General features: G+C 40.5%; 1 protein-coding gene across 2 annotated transcripts in view; it reads right to left on the bottom strand.

The window, feature by feature from the left end:
* spg11 (SPG11 vesicle trafficking associated, spatacsin) overlaps positions 1-22,038 on the bottom strand; it is a 92,404-nt gene that overhangs the window by 68,687 nt on the left and 1,679 nt on the right. For both annotated transcript variants that reach the window (XM_060914583.1, XM_060914584.1), the window contains exons 2-8: positions 15,043-15,212; positions 14,462-14,689; positions 9,615-9,813; positions 9,270-9,407; positions 4,879-5,252; positions 4,536-4,681; positions 3,422-3,551 (exon numbers count right to left, since the gene is read on the bottom strand). In XM_060914583.1, coding sequence (XP_060770566.1) covers positions 3,422-3,551; positions 4,536-4,681; positions 4,879-5,252; positions 9,270-9,407; positions 9,615-9,813; positions 14,462-14,689; positions 15,043-15,212 — 1,385 coding nt within the window. The remainder of the gene's footprint in view (positions 1-3,421; positions 3,552-4,535; positions 4,682-4,878; positions 5,253-9,269; positions 9,408-9,614; positions 9,814-14,461; positions 14,690-15,042; positions 15,213-22,038) is intronic.

The raw sequence follows: 22,038 nt of genomic DNA, 5'->3' as shown, positions 1-22,038 counted from the left end.
ACTAGACCGAGAGATGCACTGTGTTCATACTGTTTTACTCAAACTTGAAATGAAATATTCTAATATTTTGAGATTTTTTTTTATACTGTATGCCATACTGATTAAAATTAAAATAGAAAAATGCTTGAAACATTTTAGTTTATGTGTAATGAGTCTATAATATAAAACTTTCACTTTCTTAAATAACTGATGGAAAATATTGAACTTTTTCACAATATTCTAATTTTTTGAGATGCACTAGTATATCTCTTGGACCTAGTTGGGTGTTATTTTTAAAAAAAGAAAAAAAAAAAAACAAACAAAACCCCCATGATTGTGAAACAGCCCGTACACACACACACACACTATAAAATACAGGATGAATATTTTATAATGATATATATTAAATAAATTAACATTCAATCTAGTATGTCCAAACTTTTGACTGATGGAGTTGTAATGAATAGGAAGTCATTACGGATTCAACATAATTTTCATTATCTGATCTGGAGCCTGGTAGGGGGTGGGGAGAGAAGACGCAACATCTTTTACATGCTAATATTTGAAGAGGAAAAGCCACAGCTCATAGCCAAAACATTGGCCAATGACTTACGGACCTTTTCACACAGTTTGCTACATTAGAAACTCTTTCAGAAGGTAAATATTATCTACATAAACTTGCCCTCTCCCCAGGAATTCATATACCCATTCATTTTTCTCAATCTGGATTGATGCAATTAATTAGCTCGTCATACTTTATTATATTATCTACCACTTTTTAGCCTCACCAAGTGTGTGCAGCTAAAACATAGAACTGGGCAGCACACACTGGAGCTTTTACTTGCCTGCTGAATAACAGAGACATTACCATGTGCATGTACATCATCTCCCCCCCCCAAAAAAAAAAAAAAAAACCACACAAGTCACAATTTGGATTTAAATAAGCTAATACTTAAGAGCCTTTTGATGGGCTAATTACAGCAGTGATTAATATGTTTCAACCTCAAGTGATGCAGTGAGTAGCTTCTCATTTCTTAAACATGTCAAAAGATGTATCCCATGGTTGTGGAAAAGATGTTACGGTGTTTCCGAAGGATCAGATTATTGGCCTGCATCAATCAAACAACTAAGGAGATTACTGAAATGACTGGAACTGTTAAGAACTGTACAACACATTACTAAAACCTGGAAGGACAGTGGTGAACTGTTAACGTTGCAGAAGAAATGTGGTCAGGAAAAAACAAACAAAAACCTTGACTGACTGTGGTTGAGATCACTTACATGCTTGAAGTTGAATCATAAAAAATTAACAGTAAAACTCACAGCTATGTTTAACAGTGAAAGTAAGAGCATGAAATGTTAAAATAACTCATAGAACCGGTTCTTAACAGCTATGGGGCCATAAAGTAAACCACTTGTTAGTGAGGGTACTTGGAAGAACAGGCTTCAATTTGCTAGGCAGCATAAAGATTGGACTCTGTAGTGACGGAAAAAGGTTATATGGTCTGAGGAGTCCAGATTTGCTCCATTCAAGAATGATGGGCGTGTCAGGGTAAGAAAGAAAGAGGAGATGCACCCATCATGTGTAGTGGCCACTGTACGAGCCTCTGGAGGCAGTGTTATGATCTGGGGTTGCTTCAATTGGTCAGGTCGAGGCTCAGCAACGTTATGGGGCAATAAGCAAGTTGACCACCTGAATGTACTGAATGACCAGGTTATCACAGCAATTTGTTGGCATGGGCATATTCCAGGATGACAAGCCAGAATTCATTGAGCATGAGGAACCATTTTCACACATGAATTGATCGCCACAGAGTCCTGACCTTAACACCACTGAAAGGCTTTGGGATGTGCTGGAGAAGAGTTTACAGAGTGATTCGACTCCCCGGTCATGAATACAATATCTCGGCAAAAAATGAATACAACTCTAGACAGAAATAAGTGTTGCGGCACTGCCTAAGGTTCCTCAAACAATGCCACGTAATCAAAGCTAAAGTGCTGTAATGAACGCTAAAAGCGGTCAAACTAAATATTTTCCTGTGCTACTTTTATTTGGCCAAGCAGTGTATATTATGTACACCAATATGTTTGCATTTTAAACATGCTAAAATTGATACTTATTCAATCTACATCATTTAGAAGGATATTCTTTCAAAACTGTGACAGTGTTATGAAATTCTGTAACTGAGCAATACAGGAACATTGTGGAAACATTTGTCCAAATTTCACAGCTCTTTCACTAAGTAACTTAGGCTACGTTCACACTGCAGGCTGAAGTGACTCAAATCCGATCTTTTCGCCCATATGTGACCTGTATCCGATCTTTTATTGACAATATGAACGACACAGATCCGATTTTTTCAAATCCGACCCAGGCCGTTTGGATATGTGGTCCTAATTCCGATTCCTATCCGATCTTTTCATATGCGACTTCAGTCTGAACCGCCAGGTTGCATTCATCCGACTTGCACGTCATTAACAAGCCACAAACGTCACTATTCTGCGCTGAAGTAGGCAGCGGGTCTCTCAAAAAAAGTTACAACAACATGGCGCATGACCACGGGCGCAGATAGAGGGTGGGACTCGTCCCACCCAGATTTAAATTCACCGCGTTCGGTCCCCCCCACTTATAGGGAGGAAAAAACGTCTATGCTGTCTTTCTTTGCATAAGGCAAATCTCACGGAAAAATCAAAAGACTAATTACCATTCGGTTTATTGAGGTGCATGGCAGTGTATACATAGTTGCAACAACTCACATAAAACAAAACAAAGACTGATATTCGGTTGGTTGAGCTGCGCAGACTGCACAGGTTGCGAGCTCGAGCTTGGTTGCTATAGTAACCCACAACAAGTTTGACAGGCATATCGGGGTTGGTTTGCTGGCAGCTTTGTCCCCCCCCAGTTCAAAAAACGTATCTGCGCCCCTGCGCATGACATCAATGCAAGGGACGCTTCGGGCTGTGAAGGTTCTGAATCTTCTCAATGGAAGGACGCAGAGGTTAGGGAGCTGATTTCCATTTGGGGGGATGCAGCTATTCAAGCTAGATTGGATGGGTCATACTGCAACCGGGCGGTTTTACTTCTGTAAACACTGGCCATGCTCACTGCGTGTGACGTCATCGTATCCTGCAATGTGCATGCGGAACACTTTTAGGTCGCTTTTCGTTCATACTGAGGATCACATACAAGTCGCATATATTTGTTAATGTGAACGACCTCACAAAAAAATCGGAATTGAGCATTAAGCCTTGCAGTGTGAACGTAGCGTTACACACATGCTGCATATGGAGACATTGGAAAGGAGAACATTTTATACTTTTTTGGTAATTGTTAACTTTTAACCTTCAAATATGAAAATGCTGAACCGCTGTCTAGATACTGTCGAAGCTCATAAACATGAGCTCACATTTGGAAAGAAGGTGCAAGTTGGCAAAGGCTTACTTTTCAGCTGCATCTGTGCTGAGGTGGGTGACTGTTCAGGAAGACTGTAGCTTGTGGTTGGGCAGAGAATGTTCTCCTTACTCTTCAGGAAGAAATCTACCATGTCCAGCTGCCGGTTCTTAAGTCCTGCCTATTTAAAAAAAAAAAAAAGGCCAAAGGAAGTTGTGTTTATTCTATAACTATTATGCAAGGCAAGGCAAGTTTATTTATATAGCGCATTTCATACACAGTGGCAGTTCAATGTGCTTTACAGAGGTAAAGGCAAAAAAGTAAACAATAGAAAATAAAATTACATAAAATAAAGGGGGAAGAAGAGAGGAAAAAAATAAGAATTAAACAATAGTAGAAATAAAATAATAAAATGAAGTAAAAGTTCAGTAAAAAAAACAGCAGAATAAAATGGAATAAAAGTTAAGTAAAGTTTAAAACGTAAAGATATCAGTTAGCAGAAAGCATCTGAGAACAGCTTGGTCTTTAGTCTAGATTTGAAGCCGCCAACAGCAGGAGCATTTTTGATGTCCTCTGGCAGTTGGTTCCATAGCTGTACTGCATAGTAGCTAAAAGCTGCTTCACCACACTTTGTTTTAACAACAGGTTTTACCAGTAAATTTTGCTGCTGCGATCTGGTAGATCTGATCGGGTTAGGCCGCTGCAACATATGAGAGAGGTAATTGGGCCCTGTACCATTTAAAGATTTGTACACCAGCAGCAATGCTTTAAAGTCAATTCTGTAGCTTACTGGAAGTCAGTGAAGGGACCTTAGAATTGGAGTAATGTGCTCTGTTCTTTTTGTTCGTGTGAGAACCCTAGCCGCTGCATTTTGAATCACCTGAAGTCGTTTGATGGTCTTTTTTGGCAGGCCTGTGAAAAGGCCATTGCAGTAGTCAACCATTTACTATGTAACTGCATTTGCAACAAATTATTATTATTATTTTTTTTTTACAACTAACATTCAAGTAATCTGTATCCATGTCATGGACTTGTGTTCGTTATCAAAACACAAACTTTTAATATACACCATTAAGATTACAGACTAGGATAACATTTGAAAGACAAGTTTATGCATTCATCATTGTTTCTATGGTGATACAGTAAACGATGTGATCATGTGCACCTGCAAGGAATGGATGGGCATTGAACAGCGTCCCCAAGCATTAAGATGGCACAGTGAGTCCACCATCCCAGCACTTCCAAACACCATCAATCTGTTCAGTAGCTCCTCTTGAGAAACCGTGAACAGCACCAGAGACATGCCTGATGCTGGAACAAATACACAGACACGTCACAAACTACACTTTTCATAATCTTAAATATTTCGTTTTGCTTCGGAAGTGCAGGAAAAGTGCAAACAAAGTGGATTAAAATGAATCCCAGGCAGCAGCAGTCAGGGCAGTGCCTCATGACAAGAGTGCATTCATCTGGCATGCATGTGCAAAATGGTGACGTTCATGCTTCACCTTTCAGAATCAGAGAGAGATGTTCCTCTTCTGACCAGGAAACAGGCAAGGATGGCACATCAACGTAATGATAAGTAACACTCTGAGTCTCCAGGTCCCAGTAGGCCAGGGTTGTGCTGCTGTTCCCAGGTGAGGTAAAACTAAGCACTGCTGAAAATTCAGAGACGATCAACAGGGTTGGTGTGGTCCGTTCAGGCACAGTGACGGACACTACGGCGCCCCCTGGTGATAGAGTGGGCTGAGTGAGTTTGGTGGTGGCCGCTGCTTGACGGCACTCAGAGCGAGGGAGGTCTTTGTACCACGGCAGCCGTAGAGCTGGAGGAACTGGAGCTTTAGCTTGCTTATAAAGAAATGCCAGCCTTGCCTCCCATGAGCTGTACAAAAAAGGGTGAAGATGTAAGGCATACTTATAATTACATAGTAACCGAATGGTTATGGACTAAGGTCTACCAAGCTGAACACATCAAGGAACATTTATTTATCAGTCAGTAAACTGTACTCCTTGTTTACGAAGCATCTTTTCCATAGTAACACTCAATCACTTTATGGTTTTACAAAACAGGAAAAGGGGTATGAAAATAAGGCCCTGGTCATAGGACAGCTCGCAATGGGTTTGCGAATACTTGGCGATGAAAAATTGGTAGCAGTGCCACCGATCATGTGATGTACAGCGAATGTTCTCGGAGCTTTGGGAGCTGGTTTTTTTGTCGTGGCTCTGCCTCGTGAGTGATCAAAAACATTCAATGCACACATTGAAATTTGTTGGCAAATGCTTGCAGATGGGTTTGGGAATACTTCCAGAAGCTCAGGGAACCTTCGTCGAGTCTCTTGAGATGTACTGGTGTTGAATCTTCATGGGAGTCTCAACACAACGGCTCGGCATAGCCTAACTTTCGCCAAGACTGGAAAAGTGCATTTCAATTCAGGGATCCTTCGGAGCACATTGTATGCACTCTTGGGACCCAGTCATTATGGGAGACAGCCGATGCTGATTTGAGCGTAATCAGCATGCACATACGAGGACACCGTTTTTACTGAGGCTTTGTGAAGTATTCGGTCAGATATGCGGTGGTAGACAGATGCAAGTACAGGAAGAGAGTGTGTGTATTAGCAGGCATGATGTTTACAAAAACAAAACATGAGGCAAGGTCAGAGGAACAGAATACAAACGAAACCAAAACAGAAAGCAGAGTATTTAACCAGAGTCATAAACATGGCTAGAAACAAACATGACAGTGAGAATAATACTTTGCAAAGTCTCTGGGAAAACAGTGTCCTTATGTGTGTGCGCTGATTGTGCTCAAATGGTGTTTCCCATAACAACGGATTCCTGTGAGTGAGTGTGGCCGCTCGAGTGCGCAAGGGCGTGACAGTCAAGCGTTCGCCTGCTGAGTGACCACGACTTTTAGCTCACCTGTATATCGCCAGGCATCGTCACCAAAACGCCTCATTTTCATTGATAACCCATCGCAAAGCATTGTGAGCTGCAGTGTGACCGTAGCTTAAGAAGGAAAAGAAAATGATACATTTCTAAGAACTTTATTCATCACACGCTTGTGAAATTCTTCTCTGCATTTAACCCATCTGAAGCAGTGAACACACACACACACACACACACACACACACACACACGTGAGCAATGAGCACACACACACACCCAGAGCAGTGGGCAGCCATGCTAACAGCACCCGGGGAGCAGTTGGGAGTTAGATACCTCAGCCCAAGGCCGTCTCATATTAACCTAACCTCATGGTTGATCTTGAGCTTGTTCTACATATGTAGAACAAGATCAACTGTGAGCTACTGCTCACTTACGTATCCCCCCGCCCTCGCTTATATCAGAAAGTGATCAAAGGAATAGGACACTTATTATGAATGTTGACATCAACAAATCATTAACCCTGAAACAAGTAAAGAGCAGTGTTCTCCCCAGGGATTTCAAATAGCATCCTGGTAAAGTGTCATTTTGAAATAGCATTTTGCTTCTTGAAATGGCGTCAAAATCCACCCTATACGTTTCGTAAATGCGTTCAGTTGATAAACAGGAAGTCGATGTGCGACAGACCTGAAAACGGTATACATGGTACAGAACCCCGAGCTGAAGTTTGGTACCAAGTGGCTATGATTTGTGGTTGCTGAGGAAAAGGGTGTTTCGGATGGATGGAAATACAGAGAGATACGGATAGAGGTAAATAAACCAGTATGCCTCTCTCCTTCTGAGTAGGGGTAAAATAAAAATGTTTTTAGTTGAAAGAGCACCAGAAAGAAAAGTAACACCGGATGCCTAGCACTGAATGATCTTCCCGTATAGATATGCATCTGGTTTTAACCAGTAACAACACAATTATGATACTGAAGCGGCACTTAAAGGTGTCATTCCACGACAAACCATTTAATACTTGCTCTTTTTGAAATACCATAGTACAGTGATTCTCAAAATGTGGTACGTGTACCACTAGTGGTACGCGGGCTCCATTCTAGTGATACGCCAAAGAATCACTTAAATATAAATAAAATGCAAAAAATAAAATAAACCGTGAAAAACTATCCATAATATCCGAATGGATGAAAATATCTTATCAACCGATGACAAGAAAATGAAAGGAGATACAAATTAAGTAAATAATTTTAAAAAGTTTGCAAGTGCTTCTGGGTAGCCATACGTAGCGTACATACGCATTCCCGCCGGTTCCGCTGACAGACGGTTAGCCGCCATTGGTAGACTCGGCTGTGATGGGAAAAGGTGGAGGTGGCTTTGCTAATTATGACGAATACGACAAAATTACTGTCGTGGCTTAAATTCGCGAATGGGAGCGTGGATCAGGAGAGAGGGAGAACTGAAGAGGACGTGTGTGAGCCGAGCGCAGATGCTAACGACAGTGGCAAAAACAGCCCCAGAACTGCTAGCAAATGGCAGAAACCAGTAAGGAGGAAGTATAACGAAAAATACATAAAACTGGGATTCATTTGGAGCGGGACAGAGGAGCTGCCCAGGCCGCAGTGTGTTGTATGCGGGGACAGTACTTTTTTTTACTTAACATTTAAGTACAGTACAGTTATTTAACTTTTAAGTACATTTTCATTTAATCTTTAAGAACTCTTAATATTTTAGTACGTTTATTTCACTTTTATGTGCAATTAATTTTATTTGATTCATTATTTAAAAGTACAGTGTTTTATTTTCCTATATTTAAACACAGTGTTACTGTTCAAAGTACTGTGTGTAATGTTACAGTGGCCAACAATATACTTGTTAAATAAAACCTCCGCCTTGTTTTTAATGAATACTTAGACCTACTACGCTACTGTATTTTAAAATGTTGGTCATTATGGTGGTACTTGGAGAGCCAAGTATTTTCTGAGGTGGTACTTGGTGAAAAAAAAGTTTGAGAACCACTGCCATAGGTCACTCCGAGTTGCATATGCATGCTGCACGTGAAAATGGTCTTCTACCCCCATTCCCTGTATTAGCCTATGAAAGAAAATAGACGGAAAAACGAGCGAATCAGAAAAAGCCCTACGAACTTACGTCACTTTGAAAATTAGTAGTCATGGCCTCACCCATAACCCACTGGAGGGAGCGTCTCAGTGCTGTTAGCCAATCAGAAGCGATATATGTCATGAATATTCATGAGTAAGAGCTGAAATCCTGTCGTTCTCTCCCCACCCACTCCTCCACCAAACTAGAACAGCCTGAAACAGGAGCACCACAGCATTTTTTTTTTTTTTCACCAAAACCGGCTCACGGCATTCATTCATACTAGAGACCACCGCACAATTAATGAAAAAACGATGCAATGACACCTTTAATACCAGATCTGATGGCACACACTGAATATGGGAGTTGTTTAAAGGAACAGTCCACCGTACTTCCATAATGAAATATGTTCTTTTCTGAATTGAGACGAGCTTATCTGTACCTCTCCGAGCTTTGCGCGACCTCCCAGTCAGTCAGACGCGCTGTTACTCCTGTTTACTCCTGTTAGCAATGTAGCTAGGCTCAGCATGGCCAATGGTATTTTTTGGGGCTGTAGTTAGATGCGACCAAACTCTTCCACGTTTTTCCTGTTTACATAGGTTTATATGACCAGTGACATGAAACAAAGTTCAGTTAAAAAAATTGAAACGTGGCGATTTTCTATGCTATGGAAAGTCCGCACTATAATGACAGGCGTACTAACACCTTCTGTGCGCTTCGACAGCGCATTGATACCTTCACTCAGGAGAAAACAGGAGTAACAGCGCGTCTGACTGACTGGGAGGTCGCAAAAAGCTCGGAGAGGTACGGATAAGCTCGTCTCAATTCAGAAAAGAACATTTCATTATGGAAGTACGGTGGACTGTTCCTTTAAAAGAAAGAAAACACAAGGTAACGGTATATACTGTCTTACTGATCAGGTTGAAAGTGGGTACCCAGGACAGACTGATTGTAAGTTGAGTTGGCAATGCTGTCCTGATCACAAGGTTTTGTGGGTATGAGAGGAAGAGGTCTGGGATCCTGCTGACAGTGCAAGTCATTTATGTGAATACTGTAAAAAGAAAAAAAAAAAAAAACAATAATAATGAAGGAATTGAATGCAAAGTCAGGACATTTACACTGTCATTATCAAAAATATCTAGCAAGAGCAGTTTTCCCTCTATATGCCAGTATTAAAAAAAATAAAAATAAAATAAATTGCATTTGGGAAATGACATGGAAGGCAAGCAAACAGTATGTAACGGACTACTAAACATGCCTGAAATAATCATTGAGATCAACTGCCAGTGCTTGGTTTTGTCTGGTGGCAGCCACAGCTGTGCTGAGGTCTTGTGAAATGTGGAGAAGGCAGAAGGAAGAGAGAGATTCCACAAGCTCTATATCACTCTGTCCTGTTATGCAGTAAGTAGGGAGATCCACTGTAGCAAGGTGCTTCCCATCTGCACTGTCAAAGATATCTGGCATATCCAGCTAAGGAAAGGCCCAATGGAAAAAAAATAAAAAAAATAAATAAAATCAGGATTGTGGTCATGATCTGCATCTTAAAATGAAAACTCTGACCTTACATTCAAAAGTATTTACTAATCTAGAAAGTCCAGAAGCCTGGTACACAAAACAGACATTTCAGCAGGCACTAGGCATGTAATGATCTATCATTTGATAAATTGCAATATAAAATTTACAATTTGGATCAAAAAAAAAAAAATCATGATTATTCAGGTTGCGTGATATCTTAGTTTTTCCTAGCTGTAACTGCGTTGTTTAGACAGCAGAGGGTGCAATGACGTACAATAGCAGGAATGCACGTGACTTCACCCTAGGCAGAAGTAACACCGCTTTAATGCCTTGAAGACACACAAATGGGAAAGAGCAGTTATGTGATTGAGTGTACAAATAGATTCAACAAGAAATCGAAGGTCTCTTTTTACAGATTACTGAAAGCTAAAGAAAAGAGAAGCATATGAAGGTAACAAACATTCATAAACATTTATTAAGAAACAGCCTTTGTTATTCACATTTTTCATTTTTAATAAAAGGAATATTTTAGTTAATAGGCCATTTTATTTTTTTCGCGGTGCAGTTTCCATCAAATCCTGTGCTCTGATTGGCTGGCGAACGGGTCCGTATCCTACGATACGGACCCCAGTTACGGACCTCTGGCGACTCACTCGTTCACAACAAACATAGTAGAATTTGTCGTCAACATTTCTCTCTTTTTTATAAGATTATCAAAAATCTTATACATTTTTGCCAACATTTCTCAGGAGAATAGCATTAATTTTACAGCATGGATAGCGATAACGACAGTGTTCACAGCGAAAGCGAGTTTTACTACCCTGAGGAAGAAGAAATAAAATGAAACATTTCAGGAGAAAGCTAAAAACCTCTAACTTGCTAATGCCGAGGAAAAACATGGCTGAATCCTGAATGACTCCTATTTGTATAAATAGGGGACTACATAGGCGGCAAAATGTAGTTTTTTTCCTGCCATGGAAGTGCACTTGTATACCGAGGAGGAAGCCATTTGCATTACAGCCGTGAATGAGGATTCAAAATGGCGGCTCGGCTCGGTTTTCCCTTTCGGGCGCTCTCGTTTTTTGTTAGAATTTGGTAAAGAAAAAGATATATTACTTACCAGCTTAAGCTTAATATATTATTTACCAGCTCGGCCTTAAAATACCAACCTCGGCCCAGAGGGCCTCGGTCACAGTATTTCACGATACGGACCTCCCAGCTGGTAAATAACATACATATTTTACTCCAAACTTTACAAATGTGGGTAAATAATTAACATTGGCTATTAAGAAAATGAAACTTTTTAAAAGAATTTCACAAAAGGAATATTTAAGTTTATAAAGAATAGGAAAAATGTTGCTTTTTTTAGGAATAATTTCATTTAACATTTCCAAAAAAAAAAAAATTTGTGAAAATCAAAATCACGCGTCTATGATTTGACCCAGTACCATGGATCAAATCATGTCGTGAATTGGGTAAATTCTTATATCCCTAGTCGGCAATTTTTAATTCATTCAAACACAAAAGATAATAGAAAAATCAGCGAGTGTTACTCAATAACTGTCTAGCACAGTATAGAACTAGAAAAGCACTCGGAGAGCGCAGACCTCCACCAAGAATCCTTTAAAAAAAATTCCAGGATCCAGAAGGTGATCCGGATCACCACCAAAATTTAATGGCTTGTTACTTGTGCCCAGTCACACCTCTGGGAAAAATTTCAGAGCAATCCGTTCATAACTTTTTCTGTAATGTTGCTAACAGACAAACCAACAAACAGACAAACCAATGCTACCAAAAACATAACCTCCTTGGCGGAGGTAATAATAATTTGATACACCAGCATTAGTCAGTTGTGGACACAGTATCACATGGTGCTATACTTCAATTATTTACACTGGTATTGCACCACATGGGCAAGTACTGAACGACTGCAGGACAGGTGCAGCAGTCAGGGTGTGTACATGTACATATAGTTAAAAGCAAGTATATTCCAGCATTCAAATTTGTCCAGGTACCTACAATTCTGGCCATTTTATCAGGAAAGCCTGTAACCAGTACGTCTCTTTGTGGTTACTGATGGCAGCAGAGCTGCTTTGATGCACAGTGAATCAGACCCTTTTAAAGGGAAAACCATAAGCCCAGATATTACTTGAGTGGTTAACATTCCGAGCACAGCAGTAGCATTGTCACGGTCGTGTATGAGGCAGTGGTACATGCGTATCAGGCACAGCAGTGACACTAGGACTTTTAAACATGGTGTACTTATTGGCTACTTTATTTGTGCTGCCGATCCTCGAGTAGTGGACTCAATGTTTTACACAAAGACAACAGTTAAGGGGTGTTCACACGGCACATTTGCATTGATGCTGCACCGATGTATTTTGTTGCGATATATCTTACACCGGTGTAAATTCTGTGGAGCGTTCACACGTCACAAACCTGCTTACTAGAGAGAAGCGTGTTAGCACCGGTGCAGCCCCACTTGCGTTCACATGGCATTTTTTGCGACCGTGCTATACGATAGTAATAATGCGGAAATGAAATATGTGCATGCGTGAAAATGTACTTCCTTTTCCCGCCTTGTTTGTGATTGATATATCGAAAAACCATGGTTTATACTTCTCCAGACAAAAACTTTCTATGTTGTGGTCTATCAGACACCGTAAAAGGGTAAAAGAGAGAAAGGAAAGGTTGTGCAAGTACAAGAGAGCACGAAAACAACGCATTCTACAATTCATTCGGCAACAAATCGACGACTTCGTGTCGTTCATGGCCATGTGGACGGTTGTCATGGCATCACCAAGCGCCGGGAAAACAACGTGGATGAAGACACGTATGCAATGCCCGTATGTAATGAACTCTCCTCACGCGTAGCGAGTCTACCCCTGTAGCGTTCAGACATCCCATTTTATAAATCGGTGCTGCCCCGCAAACTAGTATTTACTCCGGAGTAAATTTCTTAAACCACCTCCCGAGCAGGGTTAGATTTGCACCGGTTTAAGCAGCTTTCAGGAGCTACACTGGTATAACTTTGTACCGTGTGAACGCTCTACCGGGGCAGCCCCGGTGCTACACCGCAGTAAAAGTTGCCGTGTGAACACCCCTATAGATAGTTTTCACATGACGCCACAGAGTCGGGGATTCCCTGGTGGCGGCCATCTTGGAGGGCTAGCTTACCGTACAGGTCACTGAGCACACATTGTAGCGTGCAAGTTACATTCATTTACATTTATAGTTACATTACTACTATTTAAAGCTAGCAATGGTGCACACTTGTTGTATTCACAGCTGTCGTAATAGGTCAGATGATGAAGTCAAGCGGAGCTTTTATGGAATTCCCACTGTACGGGAGCACGAAGGCAGCAAACAAACTCGGCATACAAAGGAGAAATCTATGGCTTGCGAGAATCAACCACAAGGATTATCAGCCTTCCAAACACAGCAAAGTCTGCTCCGATCATTTTATAAGTGGCAAGTTGTTTAAATAAACAATCAATTGTGTTTAAGTTTGTTTTTGGAAACCAAAACATCGTGTAAACAATCTCTGGAGAATGCCTAACTGGAACCGCTGAGTGTACGTTTACATTGTAATGTACACTTAATATCGCTCATTTGTCACGTTTCTATTTGACACTTGTCACTTCACTCACGCAAGGGTCATTTTTGAAAAACATTTTAGGTCTATTCTGTATGATTTGATTTGTGTTTGGGATGCAAACAGCGCGCCTTTTGGCGGATGCCGCCTGAATCGCGCAGATCCGATTTTTTTTTTTTTTGGGGGGGGGGGGGGGGGGCGTTGGAGTGTCTGATTATAATTTCAAAGTAAATTCTGGATTACAAATACTAAATAAGCAAATCCGTTACAGTCCATGAAACAGGAAGTATAAGGATGAGAAAAAAAAAAAAAAAACCAGTTTAAATCGGAAAGCTGCGCACATTTGCACAGCCTGAGCGGTGTGCAGGACTGTGCAAATGTGCACAGCTTTCCGATTTAAACTGTTTTTTTCTCATCCTTATACTTCCTGTTTCATGGACTGTAACGGATTTGCTTATTTAGTAATTTTAATCCAGAATTTACTTTGAAATTACATTCAGACACTCCAACGCCCCCCCCCAAAACAAAACAAAAAAAATCGGATCTGCGCGATTCAGCCGTGAAAAAGGCGGCATCCGCCAAAAGGCGCGCTGTGAATATATAAAGTTGTATATATCAGACAGCCTTTAAAGTTTGATGAAGTCAGTTTCAGGCTTTGGCAGCCCTGCATAGTCACTTGAAAATGCATCTTTGTCCACTTCGTAGGGGTCAATTCCCCCAATCAAGGCCAGTTTGGCTGCATACCGTTGTCGTGAGATGTCGTCTAATGTATCTATATACTTCTGTTTGCTTGATTTTGCCGACATTGATCTTTATTTTAGAAAACTGACTATATAACTTCATAAATTCATCCGAGATAACGTAGCCAGTAGTGGTGATGGTCCGTTTTGTTTGCCCTCCAAGATGGAGGCTGGGGGGCATTCCCCGGACGTCACGTGACGTCATTGAAAACTATCTATAGACATCTGCTCAACATACTAATTAATAAAGGATACATATGAATCCAGGGCTCGTTAGCATGAACAGAATGCCCTTACAGAGCTGGTAGTCAGTGAACACTTCCTGAGTTTCCGAAGGCAGGCTGAGGACACAGGAAGACAGCAGCTGTGGCTCAGCAGAGCCCTCCTGCCACCGAAGATGTACCAGGATACAGCCGTTCAGCAGGAGGTAACAGAGGCCGTCAGTGAACGACAGCAGTTTCATAGAGGCCAGCTTACTCCCATCTGGAACAGTAACGGTGACACGATGAAGAGGATAAAGTTAAATACTAAGCAGCAGTAATGTGATTATTTAACAGCATGATATTACGATTGAGAATGTTGAGAAGGCAGAAACGTTTTCACAACATAATGATTTACAGTTTAATTGAAGTCCTTCCTCAAGACTAACATGTTAAAAGTGGATCTAAGCAATAGGTACATGGCCTTCTGGTCTGGAAGTAGTTACCCAATTAATGATTACTAGTTAAATAGCAAAGTTAGATCTCCAAGGTTCTGGCTAATGTTTTCGCATTACACCAGTGAAACATGTGCAGGAAGGTTAGGTATATGAATAAATAACATGCTTTAACACTCACTGAAGTCCTTATTGACAAGCTGCAGGAGTCTGTCTGCAGCACACTTGGACACGGAGGTCAGCTGCTGTTCTGAATGAATCTCATGAAGTTGAAGATTACACGTTGGTGTCATCGTCAGGAGTCTGGGCTTGTTGGCTTTATTTAGCTCAGTGGACACCTCCCAGAGAAAGCTATCAAACAAAAAACACAACATATAACATTAAGTCTAAATATGGCTGAGGATTCTTTTAGAAAAACAAAAACACAGAAGATTTATGGAGAGTAGATGAGCGAAAGAGAGCAACTTTGATGGTGGTGCAGCAGGTAGTGCTCGATCATGAGCTTGCGTTACAGCCTGTGTAAACGTTCTGCCCATGTTCACATGGGTTTGATCCAGCCTGACTGGTTTCCAGTGTTTCACGGATATATTCAATTCAAATAAAATCCAATTCAATTTTATTTGTATCGCGCTTTTAACAATGGACATTGTCATAAAGCAGCTTTATAGAAATGTATACATTTTACATATATTAAAGTTATTAAATTTATTACCTGCTGTATACATGGCATCCGATAAATCCAGCAACACAGGTAAATGAATATTTTTATATTCTGACAGACCATGATTTATCTGGGCAGGGAAGAGTTAATCCAAATTGTTTTACTTAGAGAAAAACATATTGAGCAAGTTCCGCCATATCTTGAATACCGGATCCATCAGATGCACCATGACCCTGAACAGGACAAAGTGCTTACTGAAGACAGACAGACAGACATAGCTAGCTAGAGAAACAGACAGAGATAGATAGACAGACAGACAGCTAACTCACTAGTGAGACAGACAGACAAATATAGCTAGCTAGAAAAACAGAGACAGACAGACAGACAACTCACTCGAGAGACAGACAGACAAAGACAAAAAACAGACAACTAGCTAAACAAGTAAACAGACATAACTTGCGAGAGAAACAGACAGCGAGATAGAAAGACAGGCAGCTAACTCACTCAAGAGATAGACAGACATACAGTGCTGAGCGTAAATGAGTGCACCCCCTTTGAAAAGTAACATTTTAAACAGTATCTCAATGAACACAATTTCCAAAATGTTGACAAGACAAAGTTTAATATAACATCTGTTTAACTTAGAACGTGAAAGTAAGGTTAATAATATAACTTAGATTACACTTTTTTTTTTCAGTTTTACTCAAATTCGGGTGGTGCAAAAATGAGTACACCCCACAACAAAAACTACTACATCTCATACTTTGTATGGCCTCCATGATTTTTAATGACAGCACCAAGTCTTCTAGGCATGGAATGAACAAGTTGGCGACATTTTGCAACATCAGTCTTTTTCTATTATGTGTAGTCCAAGTTATATTATGAACCTTACTTTCCCATTATAAGTTAAACAGATGTTATATTAAACTTTGTCTTGTCAACATTTTGGAAATTGTTTGTGTTCATTGAGATACTGTTTAAAATGTTACTTTTCAAAGCAGGTGGACTCATTTACGCTCAGCACTGTAGTTAGCAAGAGAAACAGACAGATAGACAGACAGGCAACTAACTCACTTGAGAGATAAATAGACAGACAGATGGAGACAGACAGACAGACAACTAAACAGACAGACAGATAGATAGATAGACTAAATAGAGAGAACTAAACAGACAGACAGAGAGACAGACAGAGAACTACACTCAAAAATGATTCTTGGTCCAGGTAAATATTAAGAAATAGTTACACAAAATTTAAGTTTATAAAATTGAAAATATATTCAATTAAATCATATAAACGCTATTTGAACTGGCCTACTACGAACTATAGCTAAACAAATCATGTATACTTTACTTGAGATCTCGCAGGGACTGACATGCACATCACACTCCAGCACAGTAGATGGCAGGTGGCAACATTTTCAGTCATTGTGTCAAACTTCTTCCTACTAAATCGTGACCTTATTGGTACAAATAATTATATTTAAAATTTCAGAAACAAGATATGTGAAATTCATGTCACAATTCAAGCGGAATCAAAAAATCATTTTAATTTCGCCATTGACTCACGGGGGCGTTGTGGCTTAGGTGGATAAGGCGCCATACCATAAATCCGGGGACCCGGGTTCGATTCCGACCCGCGGTCATTTCCCAATCCCTCCCTGTCTCTCTCTCTCTCCCACTCATTTCCTGTCTCTACACTGTCCTATCCAATAATAAAGCTGAAAAAAAGCCCAAAAAATATCTTAAAAAAAAAAAAATTGAGCCCATTTATCCAAGGTTTATTTAAAAAAAAAAAAAAAAAAATCCATAACCATTATGTAATTTATTTGCATTACCTTAAAGGAACAGTCCACCGTACTTCCATAATGAAATATGCTCTTATCTGAATTGAGACGAGCTGCTCCGTACCTCTCCAAGCTTTGCGCGACCTCCCAGTCAGTCAGACTCAGTCAGACGCGCTGTCACTCCTGTTAGCAATGTAGCTAGGCTCAGCATGGCCAATGGTATTTTTTGGGGCTGTAGTTAGATGCGACCAAACTCTTCCGCGTTTTTCCTGTTTACATAGGTTTATATGACCAGTGATGTGAAACAAATTCAGTTACACAAATTGAAACGTAGCGATTTTCTATGCTATGGAAAGTCCGCACTATAATGACAGGCGTACTAACACCTTCTGCACGCTTCGGCAGCGCATTGATACGGAGCTCAGATATCAATGCGCTGCCGAAGCGCGCAGAAAGTGTTAGTACGCCTGTCATTATAGTGCGGACTTTCCATAGCATAGAAAATCGCTACGTTTCAATTTGTGTAACTGAACTTGTTTCATGTCACTGGTCATATAAACCTATGTAAACAGGAAAAACGCGGAACAGTTTGGTCGCATCTAACTACAGCCCCAAAAAATACCATTGGCCATACTGAGCCTAGCGACATTGCTAACAGGAGTGACAGCGCGTCTGACTGACTGGGAGGTCGCGCAAAGCTCGGAGAGGTACGGAGCAGCTCGTCTCAATTCAGATAAGAGCATATTTCATTATGGAAGTACGGTGGACCGTTCCTTTAACATGGTTGAAACGTGTACCATAAAGCTCGGCATTTACTTAAAGTTTATGTGATAGAATTACATGGAAAATTGTCACGTGATTAAATTACATAAAGTCTATTTTTTAGGGTCAATTTTTTTTTTTGAGTGTAGACAGACAGACAGAACTAGACAGACAGACTAAACAGAGAGAACTAAACAGACAGATAGATATAGAGATAGACAGACTAAACAGACAGACAGACTATTGCCGCTTTTCCACTACCAATGCGGCTGAGTTGGGCTGAGTCGAGCTGAGTGGGGCTGTTGGAGTTGCATTTCGACTACAACCGCGCTGAACCGTGCTGGCTGGAAGTGGGTGGACACATTGGGTGGACGTCACGTGATGTCGTTAAGCGGCGCAAACAGTGACATCAGTGATCTTTTAAGCGGTAGTCTCACGACCCGGATAGTAAACAATAAACATGGAGGACATGGAGTTGTTAGTGTTGCTGGTCTTGGTGCTGTGGCTTGTTGTCACCGACAACGGCAACAGATACTGGCAAGAGCGTATAGATGAGGCGAGGCGCATAAGGCTTCAGAAATTCCCGTAATTTGTAATTCTTCTTCTTCCGGGTTTACGGTGTTTACAGATCCCAGCGTGCTCGCGGGGCGTGTGTGGGCATGTGAGGACACTCCTCCTCACCAATCAGTGCACAGGGGAGTGTCTGCTCACGCCCCCAGCCTCACTCAGCTCGGTTTGGCTCGCTTCAGCCCCACTCCAAAACCGTGCGAGTTTTGGGTGCTGAGCAGGGCTGAAGCGAGCGGAGTCGTGCTGCTCTGAGATAGTCGAAACGCGAGCCGTGTCGGGCTGAAGTGAGCTGAAAAAGGGTAGTGGAAAAGGGCCATAAACAGACAGACAGAGAACTAAACAGAGACAGAGAGATGTTGAATTAATTAATGAAAAGAGCAGGAAGAGGAGGCACCCAATATGATGGGAAGAGACGGGACTCCCTAAAGTGAATGACGCATGAAATGGAATGACGAATGACAGCTAGTGATTTGAACAATAAATGGTCCCTTGTCATTCAGATTCTTATAAATGGAATAACGATTGAAATGTAGGTGGAATTACATGCTTTCAGCTCATGAAATGGAATGACATTGTTTCTAAGTGGAATGACATACTTTTAGGTTATCAGTGATATCACCTTTTACAAATGGAAATACAGTGTTTTTAGGTGGAATAACATACTTTGAGGCAATGTTATCAGTGACATCACCTCTAAAAAATCGAATAACAGTGTTTTTAGTTTTAGGTTGAATGACGTACTTTTAGGTTATGTTATCAGTGATATCACCTTTTACAAATGGAATGACTGTTTTTAGGTGAAATGACACTTTGAGCATATGTTATCAGGGATATCTCCATTTACAAATGGAATGACAGGGAATTTAGGTGGAATGACATACTTTTAGGTTATGTTATCAGTGATATCACCTTTTACAATGGAATGACAGTGTTTCTAAGTGGAATGACATACTCTTAGGCAAATGTTATCAGCGATATCACCTTTAACAAATGGAATGACAATGTTTTTAGGTGGAATAACATACTTTGAGGCAATGTTATCAGTGATATCACCTATAACAAATGGAATGACAGTGTTTTCAGTTTTAGGTTGAATGACATACTTTTAGGTTATCAGTGATATCACCTTTTACAAATGGAATGACTGTTTCTAGGTGGAATGACATACTTTCAGGTTATGTTAGTGATATCACAAAAGCTCAATCGTAATGCCACTTTTATCAGTTAACACTGGTAAAACCAAATATATAATGAAAGATCAGATGTGTTTGTTGTCTTTGAATGAAAAAAGTGTTGTAATCCTGTATTAATTCATACATTTGACAAATGCATTTTCAGTAGTGACAATTGATGTCTGTGTTTGAATGATAGTTTATTGAAATAACCAAAACCTGTGCACCAACTACTACTTGAAATAAGCAGACAACAGAAAAGAAATTATTGTGGCAAAGGAACAGTGAGAAATTAACTACAATTTGAATCATAATTAAATTTGTCAAATTTTAGTTTTATCTCTCTGGGTTCCTAACATGCCTAATCCCATAAGAAAATGATTTATCACTATGGCAAGTTTTGGTAGAGGTAGTCCTTTAAGTTTTTAAGATCTGCTCTGAAACCGAAATTCTTTGAAAAAGAACTGCCATTCAGACTGGTTTCTATGCAAGAAAATGGAAAACCTTGCAGGAAATGACTGATTATGGTAACAAGTTTGGTTGACCTTGACTTTACAGTGTTCAAGATAGGCTCTGAAAATGAAATTCTAGGAAATTATGTAAGACTGCAATAAAGAAAATCAATGAATTACCAGCAAATGCATGCTTTTAGAAGATTATAATTTGAAACAGTTTATAGACAGACTGACGTCAAACAACTGGCCACATCAAAGGGCCTATACCTTTAACTGAATTCTAAAACCTGTAACTTTAAATCAATACCACCTAGAAACCCTGTCATTCCATTTGTAAAAGGTGATGTCACTGATAACATAACCTCAAAGTCAGTCATTTCTACTAAAAACACTGTCATTCCATTTGTAAAAGGTGATATCACTGATAACATTAGCTCAAAGTATGTCATTCCAACTCGAAACCCTGTCATTCCATTTGTAAAAGGTGACATCACTGAAAACATAACCTAAAGGTATGTCATTCCACCTCGAAACACTGTCATTCAATTTGTAAAAGGTGATATCACTGATAACATTTGCTCAAAGTATGTCATTCCACCTAGAAACACTTATTAGATTTGTAAAAGGTGATATCACTGATAATTTAACCTCAAAGTCTGTCATTCCACCTAAAAACACTGTCATTTCATTTGTAAAAGGTAAAATCACTGATAACATTAGCTCAAAGTATGTCATTCCGACGGGGCGGCACGGTGGCGTAGTGGTTAGCGCTGTCGCCTCACAGCAAGAAGGTCCTGGGTTCGAGCCCCGGGGCCGGCGAGGGCCTTTCTGTGTGGAGTTTGCATGTTCTCCCCGTATCTGCGTGGGTTTCCTCCGGGTGCTCCGGTTTCCCCCACAGTCCAAAGACATGCAGGTTAGGTTAACTGGTGACTCTAAATTGAGCGTAGGTGTGAATGTGAGTGTGAATGGTTGTCTGTGTCTATGTGTCAGCCCTGCGATGACCTGGCGACTTGTCCAGGGTGTACCCCGCCTTTCACCCGTAGTCAGCTGGGATAGGCTCCAGCTTGCCTGCGACCCTGTAGAACAGGGGTGTCAAACCTGATCCATAAAGGGCCGTGTGGCTGCAGGTTTTCATTCCAGCCATGCAGCAGCACACCTGACTTGGCTCATTCAATCAACTGAACTGTCTTCACACAGTCAAATACTTGCAGCCACACCCACCCTTGATTAAAGGGTGGGTGTGTCAGTTGATTGAATAAGCCAAATCAGGGTGCTGCTGCATGGCTGGAATGAAAACCTGCAGCCACACAGCCCTTTATGGATCAGGTTTGACACCCCTGCTGTAGAAGGATAAAGCGGCTAGAGATAATGAGATGAGATGTCATTCCGACTCGAAACCCTGTCATTCCATTTGTAAAAGGTGACATCACTGATAACATTTGCTCAAAGTATGCCATTACACCTAGAAACACTATTATTCCATTTGTAAACGGTGATATCACTGATAACATAACCTAAAAGTATGTCATTCCATCTAGAAACACTCATTCCATTTGTAAAAGGTGATATCACTGATAACATTGCCTCAAAGTATGCCATTTCGCTTAGAAACACTGTCATTCCATTTGTTAAAGGTGATATCACTGATAACATTAGCTCAAAGTATGTCATTCCACCTAAAAAACAATGTCATTCCATTTCTAAAAGTGATGTCACCAATAACATAACCTAAAGGTGTTATTCCACCTAGAAACACTGTCATTCCATTTGTTGAAG

Source organism: Neoarius graeffei, chromosome 2, assembly GCF_027579695.1.
Source record: "Neoarius graeffei isolate fNeoGra1 chromosome 2, fNeoGra1.pri, whole genome shotgun sequence".
NCBI lineage: Eukaryota > Metazoa > Chordata > Actinopteri > Siluriformes > Ariidae > Neoarius > Neoarius graeffei.
Note: the sequence above shows the minus strand (reverse complement) of the source record. Positions and strands in the feature narration are given on the sequence as shown.